The 18,258-nt window shown below is 40.0% G+C and overlaps 1 protein-coding gene across 2 annotated transcripts in view; it reads right to left on the bottom strand.

The window, feature by feature from the left end:
* LOC139581123 (nuclear body protein SP140-like protein) overlaps nucleotides 1-18,258 on the bottom strand; it is a 28,974-nt gene that overhangs the window by 3,760 nt on the left and 6,956 nt on the right. Inside the window, exons 2-8 of one of the 2 annotated variants that reach the window (XM_071410579.1) lie at nucleotides 9,697-9,871; nucleotides 9,183-9,464; nucleotides 8,858-8,977; nucleotides 7,421-7,554; nucleotides 1,693-1,740; nucleotides 1,073-1,121; nucleotides 672-881 (exon numbers count right to left, since the gene is read on the bottom strand). In XM_071410579.1, the coding sequence (XP_071266680.1) occupies nucleotides 672-881; nucleotides 1,073-1,121; nucleotides 1,693-1,740; nucleotides 7,421-7,554; nucleotides 8,858-8,977; nucleotides 9,183-9,464; nucleotides 9,697-9,871 (1,018 nt within the window). The remainder of the gene's footprint in view (nucleotides 1-671; nucleotides 882-1,072; nucleotides 1,122-1,692; nucleotides 1,741-7,420; nucleotides 7,555-8,857; nucleotides 8,978-9,182; nucleotides 9,465-9,696; nucleotides 9,872-18,258) is intronic. The other variant, XM_071410587.1, reaches the window with a different exon arrangement.

The raw sequence follows: 18,258 nt of genomic DNA, 5'->3' as shown, positions 1-18,258 counted from the left end.
AACCTTAATATACATTTTATATGGCGCATTACAGCTGACCAGAGGGACACAGGGCTATTGTAAAATAACATGTAGTGTATTGTCAACAATAGCTAAAAGTGTGTCATTTACTTTACTTTATTACGTTTATTTTTTGTAGGAACATTTTCAGTAAAAGTGCCCGTTTTAGCCAGTCGGCAAACTTTCTACCGTAGTCCCTGGGCAGTACAGACAATTAGCACATACAGAGCAGAGAGCAACATATGACAACTAACTCTTAGTACACAGACAGACAGAGCAATGACACAAAAAGCAACCAAACAAAAGACAGAAAATTAACAAACAATATCTACACACCTAACAAACTACAGACAGGTTGAATGTTGCATAGTTACGTGTGGCTGAAAGCAGTGAGTTCCAGACATGGGAAGCTCTCACAGTGAAAGCCGTCTGACTGAAGGTGCTTTTCCTGAAGGGAACTATACAGTCACCTCTCATGGCAGACCTTCTGGATCTGCTGAAATGGGTTTTCTGCTTGATAAAAGCACTAAGTGGGGGCAGTATTTGAGGTGCAGCCAGAGAAAGAGGGTTGCCAACATGTAAAAGTGTCTCCAGTACCTTCAATAGTTTCAAAGACATGGCAATAGCTATAGAATGTTGTTTATTAAACCTTCAGAGAATAAAATATGTACCTGATGCAAACCGATCATTATGTAGCATTCCATTGATGGCTCCACAGGTGACTTTGAAGACAGTCTTTTTCACACCACAATGGCTGCCTCCTGTACTGCTCTCTTCAGCAGTGTTTGCCTGATCTCTTCTCTCTCCTTCCTCTCTTTCCTGCTCAGCTTCTTCTTCCTCCTCCTCTTCCTCCTCCTCCTCATCGTCATCCTCCTCAGATTCTGAAGTAAAGATAAACAAAGAGGATTAGGGAAAGATGGTTTATTATATAAGTGTGAAGGGTCAGGCCTGTGTCACAAAACCTTATAACAACAAAAACACATAGTTAGAGAGACAACACCATCCCCTTTACCAGATAGTCATGTCTAAAGGATTCAGAAAGATTCCATTGAGCTGTGATTGGTGTACATACCTGTGCTTGAGCCCGCTGATTGGTTGAAGGGAAACAGTGCTCTCTTGGCCTAGATAGGAGAAAAGGGAGAGACCAGTTTTACATATATCAGTCACATAATAGACTCTTCTTTATCCAATATGGTAAGAACATGGACAAACAAAATGGTCACTGGTCAAAGTATGATCACGCACAAGAAATATAAATTCATGCCCGTATAAACATCGCAATATCAACGGATAAGGCTAAGCTGTTGTCAAGTTTAGATGTCGCAATAAAACTGATTCATGACTAACAATCATAAACAACATGTACTCAGATGCTATGACGATGCAGCACTTTCTATGCATTTTCAATGGTCCCACATGTTCCTATGCCCAGTATGGTATAAGGTTGTACTTACAGAAGCTGAATTACCATGATGTGTTACCGTTTTATTCATTCATAAGGGACCTCCGAACAGTTATTCAGTTATTACAAAGTATTTTTTTTACATAGAATGATGTGGGTGAACTGTTATCTAGATATACAGTATGATGTGGATGTACTAAGCATTTGAGGGCATTTGTACAACTAAATAGTCAAATAAAGTTTGACTGTTAATCCAGAGGATGTGGTATATTGAAAGTTTGGTCTCCTACCTGTGCACTCTTTCTTCTTTTAAAGTCTGGTGAAGTTAAATGACCTTCCTGAGGTTGGTGGGATGGTGATGGGAGGGGTTAGAGAAAAGGGGACAGACATTGCTTTTGAGTGTTGAGTGACTGAATGGAACATCCTGTGAAATAACTGTACAGTTTGTTTCTTTACAGAAAAACAAAACGGTTATAATGTAGCTATAGTTCGTTGCTCTGTCTGGCCCAATTGTCTGGTATATGTAATGATAAACCGATATGCTGTGGTAAGAGTAGGGGAGACCGGGGTTGGTTGTCTCACGGGTTGGTTGTCACAGTGCTAATTACTACCAACCGAAATGGAGCTGTGTGAATTCTTCAAAATAACTCATCCACCTGGTCAGTTCATGTCAGCATGACAAAACATTGAGGTGAGGGGACTGTATTTTTTATAAGTACAAGTAAAACAATGTGTGATATTTTCTATTTTCTTTGTAAATGTTTGAATTATGGGAGTATCCATGAACACGTACATTTGTTGAAAAGAGGAAAAAGGGAGAGCTATATTTCAAACCTATTTCTGAGTCCCTAGGTCAAGCCACGAGTTAACTAGCATCTTAAACTATTGAGTCATATCCCAGTCTACCTATTTACTTATTTTAATTTAAATGTTTACCTTTATTTAACTAGGCAAGTCAGTTAAGAACACCGAACGACTTAAAAAAAAATATTATATGAGCAAAAAATATTCCACTTTATTTGGAATGGCAAGCCAGGCAAAATTAAACAGGCATATTTATATAATGAATATGCATTCGGAGGGTGGACATGATTAAAGCCTTGAACCTCTCACTAAAGGCTTCAGCCATACAAACGTTGTACTGAAATCCGAACTGGTTTTCCAGCAGATTAGTAAGAATGGCTCACCCCATGTTAAAAATATCCTTTTTCCCTTTATTCAGATTACAACTTCTCACTTTCAGTTATTTGAGAATAAAATGATCTCCAGAATATCGCTATTTTTAAAACAGGCTATAGAAAGCTGGTTTTAATTTCAGTTTTATGCATCAGAAAAGACAGAACAAATATTACAACAAATATTATGGTTAAACTCAAATATACTAAAATATACAAATATACTAAAAAATGATATAATCTTTGTTAATTATATCATAAATATGACTGTTGGAGTTGTCACACATGCAGCTAACAAAAATATATGGAAATATGCTATATCCAAATGTACAACCAACTGATTGCAGCATTACTACACAAATAAAGAGGCATGTGGAAGGGGAAGAAGGTAAGGAAGTTGTCTGTCGACCCTACATTAAAGACCAACATTTGTTAAAGAAAATTGTGATTACAAAAAAGTATACCAGTTTCATTTAAGAACCAAAAAATTGAAAGCTGCGCAAAATAGTTAGGAAGAGATTTCGATGTCCCGATTCCATAGCACGTGGTTTATGAACTGATACACAAAACAACACTGGATTAAAAAGTTTGTTTTTCCATTTAATTATTATACTAAATTCTTGCAACCAATAGAATGTAATGTATATGAGGGATACAACCAATCCCAGCTCTGGAGATTTTGCTGCAAAGAGACAGAATCATTAGATCACTTGTTTTGGTATTGCCCATATGTAGGGCGGCAGTAAAATGTCTTTTTATTCTTAAGGCATAAAATGCAGAATTTTATTAGGAATATTGTTTGATCAAAGAAAGGCTATTTCTAAGAATCTGTTTGCTACATTCTTCACTTCTTGCTACAAAAGCAATAAGCAACAATCAAGCATTGTGACAACCAACCCCATACTATGTGACATCTAACCCCACGATGCAGCAGCATATGTGGTGAGAGTGAAAATGTGTGTGTGAGCGTTGTTAGTATGCATGTGTGTGCATGTTATGTGTGTGGGTGTTCGGGATTGACATCGGTAACCGGGATCCCGGGACTGTCCCGGAAACACTTACACTTCCCATTTCCTTAAGAAATGTAATGACATTTTCCCCCAATGTCTGGCACTAATGCAATTCCATAAAATACACAACATGAGCAGCATTAGATTAGCAAAAAATTAAATTATCCTAACAGGTTGTCGCATGGAAGCCTTGAGCTTAGCGTATTTACTTCACACAAAGTGAGCATGAATTCAAAGCACACGCATAATTGACACTGCCGGATTGCACACGCGACCCGAATGCAGGTAATAAACCCTACAGGGTCTAACCCCTAAGTATGGCCTATAAAAGAAAGTGTGCCTCTTTGAGCTGTCATTGTGACTCTTCAGACAGTCACAAATTTGATAGGTCTATGCGTCTCTGTCACAGACATGAAGTCTGTTAACAATTCAGAGAGGCATGAGGGAAAAGGCGATCTTCTCCTGTCCTAGAGCCTAGTGTCACGCCCTGACCTTAGAGAGCTTTTTATGTCTCTATTTTGGTTTGGTCAGGGTGTGATTTGGGTGGGCATTCTATGTTCTTTTTTCTATGTTTTGTATTTCTTTGTTTTGGCCGGGTATGGTTCTCAATCAGGGACAGCTGACTATCGTTGTCTCTGATTGGGAACCATACTTAGGTAGCTTTTCCCCACCGATGCTTTGTGGGTAGTTATTTTCTGTTTTGTGTTTCTGCACCTGACAGGACTGTTTCGGTTTCGTTCATTCTCTTTGTTATTTTGTTATAGTGTTCAGTTTAAATAAAAAGCATGAACACTTACCACGCTGCGCTTTGGTCCGATTATTCCTCATCCGACGACAACACCCGTTACACCTAGGCTACTTTCCTATCCAATCCCACTGAAACCCCAAATCCTGACTCCTGTCACGCATGAAAATTCCTAACTTTATTCTGTAATATATAGGTTGCATTCTGAAAGCACGTCTCTTGCCTACACATATCAAAATACCGCTATAACATTTCCCCGCTTCTCTGCACTGTCTCGTACTAGCTGCCCATATGAGAGCTTCGGTAGAGAATGTGTGATCAACAAACGATATGAGAGTAGATATGGATATTAAGATACCTTGATATTCAAACTATTTACACTCTTCACTTTCCCGTTATTCATGAGCTGATCTGGTATCTTTATAATCATCAACTAGACTTTGCCAAAATATTCTGACATTCGTTGATTATTAGGTTATCTTGCAAGCTTAGCAACTTTGGTCATTTGAATTGTCATTTGGCTGCCGTTTGTATGATTTGACAATGCTATAGTCGGGTTGTGCTCTGTGCGTCCTGAACGTGCTCTGTGTCGAGATAGCCTACTGCTGAAATGCGCTGAATTAATTGACGAACATGATAACGCTCAGAATTTATGAACGGACGGTTTTGCAATTCACAACAATGTCATTGGCGATTAAAGATCATTCTATCAAGGCGTCACCACAGATCTGGGTTCGATCCCGGGCTGTGTCGCAGCCGGCCGCAACCGGGTGACCCATGATACGGCGCACAATTGGCCCAGCGTCGTTCGGGTTTGGCCGGCTGGGATGTCCTTGTCCCATCGCGCTCTAGTGACTCCTTATGGCGGCCGGGCGCATGCACGCTGACTTCAGGTCACCAGCTGTACGGTGTTTCCTCCGACACATTGGTGCGGCTGGCTTCCGGGTTAAGCAAGCAGTTTTATTTGCTCTGAAATCTTTACGTAATGGTGCAGCCCAGCCGACAAGGTGGTGCAGCCCCCTCTTATTTGGGGAGAACCCTGGCATAGGGACCATATCTTTAAAAACGCTTTAAATAGGCACTTCCGGTTGTTGTGGAATTTCCCAGGACTCTGGATAATTATGAATTATTCCTAGTATTGAGACTTGGTAGATTCTCTGGAAAATATGAATCCCAAGTGGGTATGGGTGTTTTTATGTATGTGGGTTGGGTGTCAGTGTAAGTATGTGTTAATGTGTGGGTAGAGTCCAGGTTGTGTGCATAAAGTCAGTGCAAGAGAGTTATTGCAAAAAAGGGTCAATGCAGGTTGTCTGGGTAGCCATTTGATTAGCTTTTTAGCAGTCTTGTTTAGAAGTCTTATGGATTGGAGGTAGAAGCTGTTCAGGGTCCTGTTGGTTCCAGACTTGGTGCATTGGTAACGCTTACCATGCGGTAGCAGAATTAACAGTCTATGGCTTGGGTGGCTGGTTCCTCTGACACTGCCTGGTATAGAGGTCCTGGATGGCAGGGAGTTTGGCCCCAGTGATGTACAGGGCCATACGCACTACCCTTTGTAGTGCCCTGCGGTTGGATGCCAAGCAGTTGCCATACCAAGTGATGATGCAGCCAGTCAAGATGCTCTCAATAGTGCAGATGTAGAACTTTTTGAGGATCATGCTAAATCTTTTCAGCTTCCTCAGGAGGAATAGGCGTTGTCTTGCCCTCTTCATGACCGTGTTAGTGTGTTTGGACCATGATAGATCCTTAGTGATGTGGACACCGAGGAACTTGAAGCTCTCGACCGGCTCCACTACAGCCCTGTCGATGTGAATGGGGGTGTGCTCGGCCCTCCGTTTCCTGTAGTCCACGATCAGTTCCTTTGTTTTGCTGACGTTGAGGGAGAGGTTGTTGTCGTGGGACTAGGAGGTCTCTGACCTCCTCAATTTAGGTTCTCAACTTTGTCGGTGATCAGGCCTACTACCGTAATGTCGTCGGCAAACTTAATGATGGTGTTGGAGTCGTGCGTGGCCACGCAGTCGTGGGTGAACAGGGAGTACAGGAGGGGACTAAGCACGCATCCCTGAGGGGCCCTTGTCTTGAGGGTCAGTGTGGCAGATGTTTTGTTGCCTACCAGTGGTTTCTTTGTAGCAATTTGACCATGAAGGCCTGATTCAAGCAGTCTCCTCTGAACAGTTGATGTTGAGATGTGTCTGTTACTTGAACTCTGTGAAGCATATATTTGCGCTGCAATCTGAGGTGCAGTTAACTCTAATTAACTTATCCTCTGCAGCACAGGTAACTCTGGGTCTTCCTTTCCTGCGGCGGTCCTCATGAGAACCAGTTTAATCATAGCCCTTGATGGTTTTTGCAAATGCACTTGAAGAAACTTTCAAAGTTCTTGACATTTTCCGGATTGACTAACCTTCATGTCTTAAGGTAATGATGGACTGTCATTTCTCTTTGCTTATTTAAGCTGTTCTTGCCATAATATGGACTTGGTAAAATACCAAATAGGGTTATCTTCTGTACCTTGTCACAACACAGCTGATTGGCTCAAATGCATTAAGAAGGAAATAAATTCCACAAATTAACTTAACAAGGCCCATCTGTTGGTTTGAAATGCATTCCAGGTGACTACCTCATGAAGCTGGTTGAGAGAATACCAAGATTGTGCAAAGCTGTCATCAAGGCAAATGGTGGCTACTTTGAAAAATGTCAAATATAAAATATATTTGGATTTGTTTCACACTTTTTTGGTTACTACATGATTCCATATGTGTTATTTCATAGTTTTGATGTCTTCACTATTATTCCACAATGTAGAATACAATGAAGAATACAATGTAGAATAATAGTACAAATAAAGAAAAACCCTGGAATGAGTAGGTGTGTCCAAACTTTTGACTGGTACTGTATATACTATATCCCAGAGTGTAGTATTGTATGGAAACATTGTCCAAATGACATAGGCCTGATTAGAGTATGAAAAGTGACCAAGCTGTTCAACTTTTCTGTGTTTTATTTGATGATTTTAAATCAATTGTATCCACGTCTGGTTGAATTGTGTTTTTAAATGGTCAAATAAATTAAATTAAAATATTTGCTGTACCTGGATCAGTTCTCCCAGAGTGGTGCCGCTACAGCGGATACTGTACTTCCAGTTCTTTCTGCTCTTCTTCCCCCCAAACTCTTCAAAGCCACTTGGGGTGAACCAGCGACCCTGGACCACAATGCACCTCTCCCCTGAAAAAAAAACAATGAGGAAGTCAGACATCAACCAGCAACCCTGAACCACAATGCACCTCTCCCCTGAGACAAACCAATGAAGAAGTCAGACATCATACACACCACCACAAATTAAAACCATGCAAAGTAAAATGGACCGTAGTACACATGTGCCTGACTGTGATTGAAACATGGGTCTCCTGCACATCACAATACTGTGTTAACCCACTAAAGTCTATGCATTAGATTTGGGCCCGTATTCACAAAGGGTCTCAGAGTACAACATTTATTGTGAGTGCTGATGGGTAAAAAACTATAGCTATCCTTGAAGCCTTTAGTCATAAGAGTCACACCAAGTCGACAGATATTTAGGACATCATGAGCTGTCCTAACCAGTTAAGGGTTATCAGCAGGTGTCTTGGTAATAGAAAAATGCAGAGAGTCAGTGGTTCCTGCGCCACATGCAATTACTTAGGTGTGGTTAAAATAATGTTTTGATATGATCAGTCCATAAATAATCTAGACCTACTGTACATGTAACAGTATGTCTTGAGCTTTTGACAATGATGTCACATGAGACCTATTTCACAACTACAGTATATGCCTAAATACTTATAACCACTAGGCTAATAAATAAACACGTTTTTCTTTTGATTATTTATTTACCTACATAACATCACATTGTTAAAATAATATGTAAAAATTGGGTATGCCTATAAATTGGGCAATTGAAGACATCTAGGGCTTATGTTAACTTTGTGTTCGATAAAAATGATAGACCTTTCAAACGATGAATGCAACGTTATTGGCAAGTGAATTGATGCCTAATGTGCCAAAAAATTTCAGAGTTGATATCACGGTAATATTAGCAAAATTCCACTTTTAAGAACCATCAGAATTGGTTAAAAAAAGAGATGCATGTCAACATATTACAGTAGGCAAAGTGATCGTGCCGGCGAAAATAATATCCAACTTTTTACCATTGCAACATTTTATGTAGGCTACAGTCACATTCACCATGGTTGCATGTTACCTATAAAGTTCACAGCTGGTAATGCCTCCTCGCGATTGGTTATTCCCCATTTGCAATGTCAATGAGCCTCATCACTATCTTTCCTTTGCGGTACCTCAAACTGTAATGATTACCAGCTGAGATAAAGGTTTATGAGTTGATTTTACTCCTGGTTCAGAATTTGTGTCCAAAAATGGATGTAGCAACTGCAGATTGACCCTTTTAATGTCTCAGGCATGGTTATTCTAGCCGAACCACATCCACCATTACACACAAACATATCATATTAAGTCCATTGTTACGGTGTACCTGTGGCCAGCTTGTTCCTGATGAGCATGCCTTCCTTGTCCCCACAGGTGACTGGGAGCTGGGTCTTGTAGATGGGCCAGTTCCAGATGTCAGATTTCTCCCCTTTACAAAAAGGAGAACCTGCATTGGGACATGTTGGGGACAGTCATTAAGATGTGACTTGAAAATAAAAATGAAAATATTCCCTCCCCCCACTACTTCCTACACTATGAATTCAGGAGTCAATATTTACTCAAGAAAATGTCTGTTTGAAGTTAGAGGTACTTTAGACTTTCTGATTCAAGGCCTCCTCTTTCCCCCAGGGAACATGAAGCCTGGGACTCACAGTATTTGACCCTCTGGACTTTCTTCTTCTGACTGGGGGTGGACTGGGTGGACGTGCTGGGCTTGCCCTTCTCTGCACTCTCACTTCTCTTTTTACTCTTTTTCCTTCCTGTCTTTTTCTCCTCCTCCTCTTCCTCTTCCTCATCCGCTGAAGCCTTCTTCTTCTTATCCTCCTCCTCCTCCTCCTCTTCTCCATCCGCTGAAGCCTTCTTCTTCTTATCCTCCTCCTCCTCCTCTTCCTTCTCCACCTTCTCTGGAAGTTTCTCATAGAATGTGAACGACCCTACAAGGGATTGGAGGCAAAATTGAGCCAACCATGCAACCTAATTCATGTATACCTAATAACAAATTATATTAAATACAAATTTGACAAGGCTTTGAACCTCAACTTCAAAATATCCACCATTGTGGCTACATTTATATTAAACTAGGAGTTGGAATTATATATAGATATTAACCTATCCATACAAATGCCATAATAATACAATAATAAGAGTGAAGACTCCAGAACTGACCGTCCAGCAGGCTGTTTCGTAGCAGGCGTAACGTGGGGTACTGCAGCAGGAGGTGGTCCCTGAACACACAGTTCCAGAACACCTTGATGCTGTCGGGCCTCTCTGCCTCCACCCAGTCCAACACCTGGTACACACCCTTCTCCCTCACCTCCTTACTCCTACACCAAATCAGCTTCTGCAGGAGGGGTCAAATACAAAACCATGGTCAAATTGTGGCTGGTGTAGAGTGATACTTGATTCTCTAGAAGCAACTACCATCCCAATCAGTTCATGTGACAGAGTGGAATTCATGGACACACGTCAGGTATTACTAATCAATGATCATCAACTCCAATGTCCACTCTTACAATAACATTCAAAGACCTGTTATTTATATTGTTTGTACCCAGCTTGTAATAGGACAGTGAATGGTCTTAGTGTACACAGAACACTCTTAGAATTATTGTTGACCCGATGAACCCTGGAGATCCTCAAGGAACCTTTCGCGGTCAAACCGGGAAATGGTTAGTATCTTTTTTCCACCATTCATTTTTCCCATCATTTTTTAAAAACACTTAAAATAAGGGCTGTGTTTCATGTAGGCTTACCCTGGCATGACGTTTTGATAACCGTGTAAATCTCTCTAGGACAAGGTGACTTTTATCAATATATTTGCCTGTATTTACCCCCCCCAAAAATGAAATGCTAATTAGCTACTAATGTGGTTATCATAAAGAACAACAAATGCCATGATGATCTGGACGAGTCTGATGAATCGAGGCATAGGTAAGAATCTCTGGATTAACTATCTAACGTTAGCTAAATGTAGTAATTAATAAATTAGCTACATTTCTTTAAATGGAAAATTCTGTGAAATGTCTTGTGCAAGTTTAAAATTGACACAATGCCCGTTAGCAAAGGTGTCAGCTAGAAATGACGTGCAGGAGCTTGCAGGGATTTGTAGTCTTGCAGGATGTCTACTTTGACGCTAATTGGCATTTTAGAATCTGAGCATAAATAGAGCCGATTGATAAAAGTCACCTTGTCCGAGAGAGATTAAGTGCAGTCCTCCAGAGGAATTAATTGAATTACTATACAGTAATACAGTATTTCAATAAAATGTTTCAAGGACAAAATTACATGTATTTAAGTATTTTGTTGTTGTTTTGGGGAAAGTAACATTAGTACAAAAATAAAATAGTTTAATTAAGGAAAATGTTTTTATTTCTTTTATTTATGTTTAGCTCACATTCTATAATTTAAAGTATGTATTAAGGTGTCTGCAATACAATAAACTCGTCAAAAATGTATGTACGGTGGCTTCAATACAGCACCCACTGTCAGTCATCCAGGGTTTATACACATCATTGACCTTGTAATGGGAATTTTAATGTTTGTGCTTTCCTTATAACTCATTTCTATGTTCTATTCATGCGCTGTTCTATAAACCTATTTCTGTGTTCATGCAAGTGGTTGACTGAACAAATCCTCCTCTTATCAGTAGCTGCAATTTGGCAGTACGCCCAGACCTTGTTTTGAGAACAAACAAAAGATAGGTCTCAAGGTCTCAGCTTAGAGAGGAGAAGCCTCGTGACATGTTATGAACCAGTATTGGCCGGTCACATGAATGAAACAAAACGGTAATGATTAATGAATTATTAATCGCAAATATAACTTGTCTTTGTGTAGCCGTATATAAGACAACTGCCGGGTCTGCCCAGGAAAGCTCCTGTTTGACATGTGTACTATGGTGCATTGAGTTGGTTGGAACCTCTCCAGCGCGCTGACGATAAACAATGATTCATTTAAGATTGACTTCGAGTGTCCTTTTGTAAGAATTGCCACAACAACCTTTACACGGGGGGTTCTCTCGAAGACCCTCAAATATCCTTTTCAGAGCGGTTCCTCAAGGAACCTTTTTCAACCGGAAAGGTTCAGCTGGTGTTGTAACCCAACATGTTCTTCCAGGAACCTTCACTTGCAAAATAGGAGGACGAATTCTACCCCAAAAATTTTGTAGACTACAATTTGTTTTGTTACAGTGTCGGATCAGGGTTTTATTCGGTAGAGTAAAGTAGAATACTACAGTACAGTATAGTAAGGTGTTCAGTAGAGTTTAAATCAGTAGAGTACGGTACAGTACAGTTTAGTTCAGTAGAGTCCATCAGAGTAAAGTATTAAACAATACAGATCATTATACTGAACTATACTCTTCTATGCTGTACTCTAATGTATGGAACTACACATGCTTTTATTTACTGTACTGTGCTCTACTGTATTGTACTGTCCTCTACTGTACTGTAGTCAACTTTTCTTTACTGTAATGTAATGTACTGTGCTGTCCAAACTTGTGGAACACAGATGTCTATGATTGGTTCAGATTTGATCAGTTTCAGACATAGACGTACGTCTATGTCTATGTCCGCAACCGGGAGATCCGTGGGGCGACGCACAATTGGCATAGCGTCGTCCGGATTTGGCCGGTAGGGATAACCTTGTTTCAGTATGTAAAAAATGTAATAAAAATGTATGCACTCTACTGTAAGTCGCTCTGGATAAGAGCGTCTGCTCTTGGCCGGTAGGGATATCCTTGTCTCAGTATGTAAAAATGTAATAAAATGTATGCACTCTACTGTAAGTCGCTCTGGATAAGAGCGTCTGCTAAATAACTAAAAATGTAAATGTAAAAAATGTATTCCCCAAGTCACCAACAGATAACTGACTAAAGGAAAGAACAATATAATGTGTCTTAATAGGGCGTTGGGCCACCACAAGTCATCAGAACAGCTTCAATGCGCTTTGGCATAGATTTTACAAGTGTATGGAAATCTATTGGAGGGATGTGACACCATTCTTCCACGAGAAATTCCATAATTTGGTGTTTTGTTGATGCTCGTGGAAAAAGCTGTCCCAGGCACCGCTCCAGAATCTCCTATAAGTGTTCAACTTGGTTGAGATCTGGTGACTGAGACGGCCATGGCATATGGTTTTCAATGTTTTCATGCTCATCAAACCATTCAGTCACCACTCTTGCCCTGTGGATGGGTGCATTGTCATCCTGGAAGAGACCACTCCCATCAGGTGAGAAATGACTCATCATAGATTGAAGGTGATCACTCAGAATGGCTGTGTATTTATTGGTGTTTACTTTGCCCTCTAAGATATTGAGTATACCTAAACCATGTCAGGAAAATGCACCACACACCATAACAGAGCCGCCAGAACTTTAATTTTAAGTGTTTATTTAATTGTTTCAGTTACCTGTATATCCAGCTAGTCAACTAAGCCAGGTTTAAATGTGACAAAGCCTGATTACTCATAAACTGTAACCAGGTCTACCCCTGCACAGCAGGGCCGTAGCTACATATGAGGACACTGAGGTCCGGACCTCTCTGATGTTTTTGAATTAAATTAAATAAATACTTTTTTGGGGCGGGGGGAACTCAGTCGGGGTCTCAACTTGCTGTTGAGAGTTTGAATAGTAGAATACACAAGATGCAATTTTGAAACTTGGTTGTACATCAGCAGTTTTCCTCGTTATGTCACTCACTGACAGTCACTCAATTAGCCCATGTCTCTTAAGTATCTTTTAAAACTGCAAAAACTTCTCCCCACCACATTGCAAAATGTGTAGAATTGAAGGAAATTAGCTGTAAAACTGCAACAACAAAAAAGTTATATTAAGCAAACATATTTGTTTACCTTTTGTTAATAAAATACTTTTTCTGCTCACAGATCCCGCTATACATATTCAATTATAATTGTGAATCCCGGTGCTGAGTTAACGTGTAGCGGCTAATTGTATAGCCAATAGGCTATGTGTTGGTAGATCAACTGAGGTAACTGAAGCTTCAGCAACTACTGTGATAATGGTTGTTGTTTTTGCTTGTTCTGCTGTTCTCCAAACAGCATTTTAGAGTTTAATTTTTTTTTTCTAAAACTCAGACCCTGGCTATGGCCCTGCACCTCAGCTCCAGTACTCCTACAAACCGGGTCTACACTTTTTATGAGTCCCACAACTAATATAAACTGGATCTACACCTGCATATCTCAGCACACATACCCATACGAACCAGGTTCGATACTCTGATAAACCAGGTACCCTTCTGACTATATAGCAAGGTCTACCATTGTGTAAGAGACACTAAACAAACCTATTGACATTACATATTTGATCAGTTATTACATTAATTCAGTTTATGGGTCTATACATGGCCAACATTTTACGGTCAAAATCACTGCTTTAAACATATTGAATGATGGCTCATAGATAATGGTAAAATCAGCAGTAAGATAATCTTGATAGTATATCCATAACCCAACGAGCATCATGGATTCAACACTGTAATGGAAAACTAATTTATACGGTAGTTTGAGGTATTATCAACAGTAAAAAAATACAAATTTAACGTTTTACTGCAGCATACTATAAATGGTGCATTTTGGTAGAATTGCTGTATTTTGAATGGTACTGTAATTCCACCCCACAGAAAATCTTTTGACCAATAGTGGGTCTTTGGTATTGTTGTTTCTGTACCGTGAACATATTTTGAGGCGTACCTTGTAAGAGGCTATATTTATTGCACCTGTGATTGAGAATGCTGTACCAATTTAACTCATATGTGGTTATAGTGCCCCATCAATTTAAAATGTATAGGGGACAGATTGGTTGTAGTGATGGCGACGGAGGGGAAGGCTGCCGTCTTATCGGCTCTTAACCAACCATGCTATTTAGTTTTCTTTTTCGCGTTGTTCGTAACATAATGTTGCTGCTATCGTCTTTTATGACCGAAAAGAGCTTCTGGACATCAGAACTGCGATTTCTCACCTCAAACTGGACGAAGAGTTCTTCTTCAATGAGAGATCTTCTTCAATTCTTCTTCAATGAGTCGGACGGGAGGGATATAATACAGACACCCGACCAGGCCCAGATCCCCGTTATTCGCTGGAGAAGGAAACTGAGATTTCGCGGAAAGAGATCAGGGTGCCTTGTGAGGATCAGGCAATGAGTGGCTAATCTGCTCTTGCCTTCCGTCCTGCTAGCTAACGTTCAATCGCTGGAAAATAAAATGGGATGAACTGAAAGCATGTTTATCCTACCAACGTGACATTAAAAACTGTAATATCTTATGTTTCACCGAGTCGTGGCTGAACGTCGACATTAAGAACATACAGCTGGCGGGTTATACACTCTACAGGCAGGGCAGAACAGCAGCCTCTGGTAAGACACGGGGTGGGGACCTATGCATTTATGTAAACAACAGCTGATGCACAATATCTAAGGAAGTCTCGAGGTTGTATGATAAGGAAGTTTTGAGTATGTCATGATAAGCTGTAGACCACACTATCTACCAAGAGAGTTTTCATCTGTATTTTTCGTAGCCGTCTACAGTACATACCACCACAGACCGATGCTGGCACTAAAACCGCACTCAATGAGCTGTATACCGCTATAAGCAAACTGGAAAATGCTTATCCAGAGGTGGCGCTCTTAGTGGCCGGGGACTTTAATGCACGGAAACTTAAATCAGTTTTACATCATTTCTATCAGCATGTTAAATGTGCAACAAGAGGGAAAAATATTCTAGACCACCTTTACTCCACACACAGACGCGTTCAAAGCTCTCCCTCGCCCTTCATTTGGCAAATCTGACCATAATTCTATCCTCCTAATTCATGCTTACAAGCAAAAATTCAACCAGGAAGCACCATTGACTCGGTCTATAAAAAATGGTCAGATGAAGCAGATGCTAAACTACAGGACTGTTTTGCATGCACAGACTGGAATATGTTTTGGGATTCTTCCAACGGCATTGAGGAGTACACCACATCAGTCACTGGCTTTATCAATAAGTGCATCGAGGACGTCGTCCCCACAGTGACTGTACGTACATACTAGAGGTCGACCAATTATGATTTTTCAACGCCGATACCGATTATTGGAGGACCAAAAAAAGTCGATACTGATTAACTTCCCTAGGGTAGGGGGCAGCATTCGGAATTTTGGATGAAAAGCGTGCCCAAATTAAACTGCCTGCTACTCAGGCTCATAAGCTAGGATATGCATATAATTAGTAGATTAGGATAGAAAACACTCTAAAGTTTCCAAAACTGTTAAAATAATGTCTGTGAGTGTAACAGAACTGATATGGCAGGCAAAAACCGGAGGAAAATCCAACCAGGAAGTACTATTATTTTGAAAGGCTGTTTTTCCATTGAAAGGCTATCCACCATACAAAGACTTAGGACCCAGTTCACGAGCTCTGTGGCTCCCTCTACATGTGGCCAGTCTTTAGGCATTGTTTCAGGCTTTTACTCTGAAAAATTAGGAAGATACAGCACTTTCAATCAGTGGCCAGTGGAAATTTCCAGCCATGAGTCCTGCGCCTGATCGGGAACGCGCCTTTCTTGTTTCTCTTTTTCTATTGACGAAGATTTTGTCCGGTTGAAATATTATTTATTATTTATGACAAAAACAACCGGAGGATTGATTTTAAACATCGTTTGGCAAGTTTCTAATAACTTTTATTGTACTTTTTCAAAACTTTTCGCCTGGACTTAGTGCACGCGCCTAATTACTGGACAAAACGCGCAAACAAAAAGGAGGTTTTTGGTCATAAAGAGGGACATTATCAAACAAAACAAACATTTATTGTCTAACATGGAGATTAATTTGAATGCTATTTCTGACTTTTGTGACACCTCTCCTTGGTAGGAAAATGGCTGTATGTTTTTCAGTGGCTAGGCGCAGACCTAACATAATCGCAAAGTGTGCTTTCGCCGTAAAGCCTTTTTGAAATCTGACACATCGGTTGCATTAAGGAGAAGTTTATCTTTATTCGAATGTTTAACACTTGTATTGTTTATCAATGTTTATGATGAGTATTTCTGTAATTTGATGTGGCTCTCTGCACTTTCACCGGATGTTTGTTTGAGACAATGCATTTCTGAACATAACGCGCCAATGTAAACTGAGATTTTTGAATATAAATATGAACTTTATCGAACAAAACATACATGTATTGTGTAACATGAAGTCCTATGAGTGCCATCTGATGAAGATCATCAAAGGTTAGTGATTCATTTTATCTCTATTTCTGCTTTTTGTGACTCCTCTCTTTGGCTGGAAAAATGGCTGTATGGTTTTCTGTGACTAGGTGCTGACCTAACATAATCGCATGGTGTGCTTCGCAGTAAAGTCTTTTTGAAATCGGACACTGTGGTTGGATTTACAAGAAGTTTATCTTTAAAATGGTGTAATACCTGTATGTTTGAGGAATTTTAATTATGGGATTTCTGTTGTTTTGAATTTGGCGCCCTGCAATTTCACTGGCTGTTGTCAAGGTGGGACGCTAGCGGAACTGGTACCAGAGAGGTTAATCGACCGATTAAATGTTTTATTTTATTTGTAATAATGACAATTACAACAATACTGAATGAACACTTATTTTAGCTTAATATAATACATCAATTTAGCCTCAAATAAATAATGAAACATGTTCAATTTGGTTTAAATAATGCAAAAACAAAGTGTTGGAGAAGAAAGTAAAAGTGCAATATGTGCCATGTAAAAAAGCTAACGTTTAAGTTCCTTGCTCAGAACATGAGAACATATGAAAGCTGGTGGTTCCTTTTAACATGAGTCTTCAATATTCCCAGGTAAGAAGTTTTAGGTTGTAGTTATTATAGGAATTATAGAACTATTTCTCTCTATACGATTTGTATTTCATATACCTTTGACTATTGGATGTTCTTATAGGCACTTTAGTATTGCCAGTGTAACAGTATAGCTTCCGTCTCTCTCCTCGCTCCTACCTGGGCTCGAACCAGGAACACATAGACAAAAGCCACCCTCGAAGCAGCGTTACCCATGCAGAGCAAGGGGAACAACCACTCCAAGTCTCAGAGCGAGTGACGTTTGAAATGCTATTAGCGCGCACCCTGCTAACTAGCTAGCCATTTCACATCGGTTACACCAGCCTAATCTCGGGAGTTGATAGGCTTAAAGTCATAAACAGCGCAATGCTTGAATAATTGCGAAGAGCTGCTGGCAAACGCACGAAAGTGCTGTTTGAATGAATGCTTACGAGCCTGCTGTTGCCTACCATCGCTCAGTTAGACTGCTCTATCAAATATCAAATCATAGACTTAATTATAACATAATAACACACAGAAATACGAGCCTTTGGTCATTAATATGGTCGAATCCGGAAACTATCAATTCGAAAACAAAACGTTTATTCTTTCAGTGAAATACGGAACCGTTACGTATTTTATCTAACGGGTGGCATCCCTAAGTCTAAATATTGCTGTTACATTGCACAACCTTCAATGTTATGTCATAATTATGTACAATTCTGGCAAATTAATTACGGCCTTTGTTAGGAATAAATGGACTTCACACAGTTCGCAATGAGCCAGGCGGCCCAAACTGCTGCATATACCCTGACTGCTTGCACGGAACGCAAGAGAAGTGACACAATTTCCCTAGTTATAAGAAATTCATGTTAGCAGGCAATATTAACTAAATATGCAGGTTTAAAAATATATACTTGTGTATTGATTTTAAAGAAAGGCATTGAT

This window comes from Salvelinus alpinus, chromosome 1, assembly GCF_045679555.1.
Source record: "Salvelinus alpinus chromosome 1, SLU_Salpinus.1, whole genome shotgun sequence".
In the NCBI taxonomy this organism is placed as follows: Eukaryota; Metazoa; Chordata; class Actinopteri; order Salmoniformes; family Salmonidae; genus Salvelinus; species Salvelinus alpinus.
The sequence above is the reverse complement of the archived record's forward strand: the minus strand, read 5'-3'. Positions and strand labels throughout refer to the sequence as shown.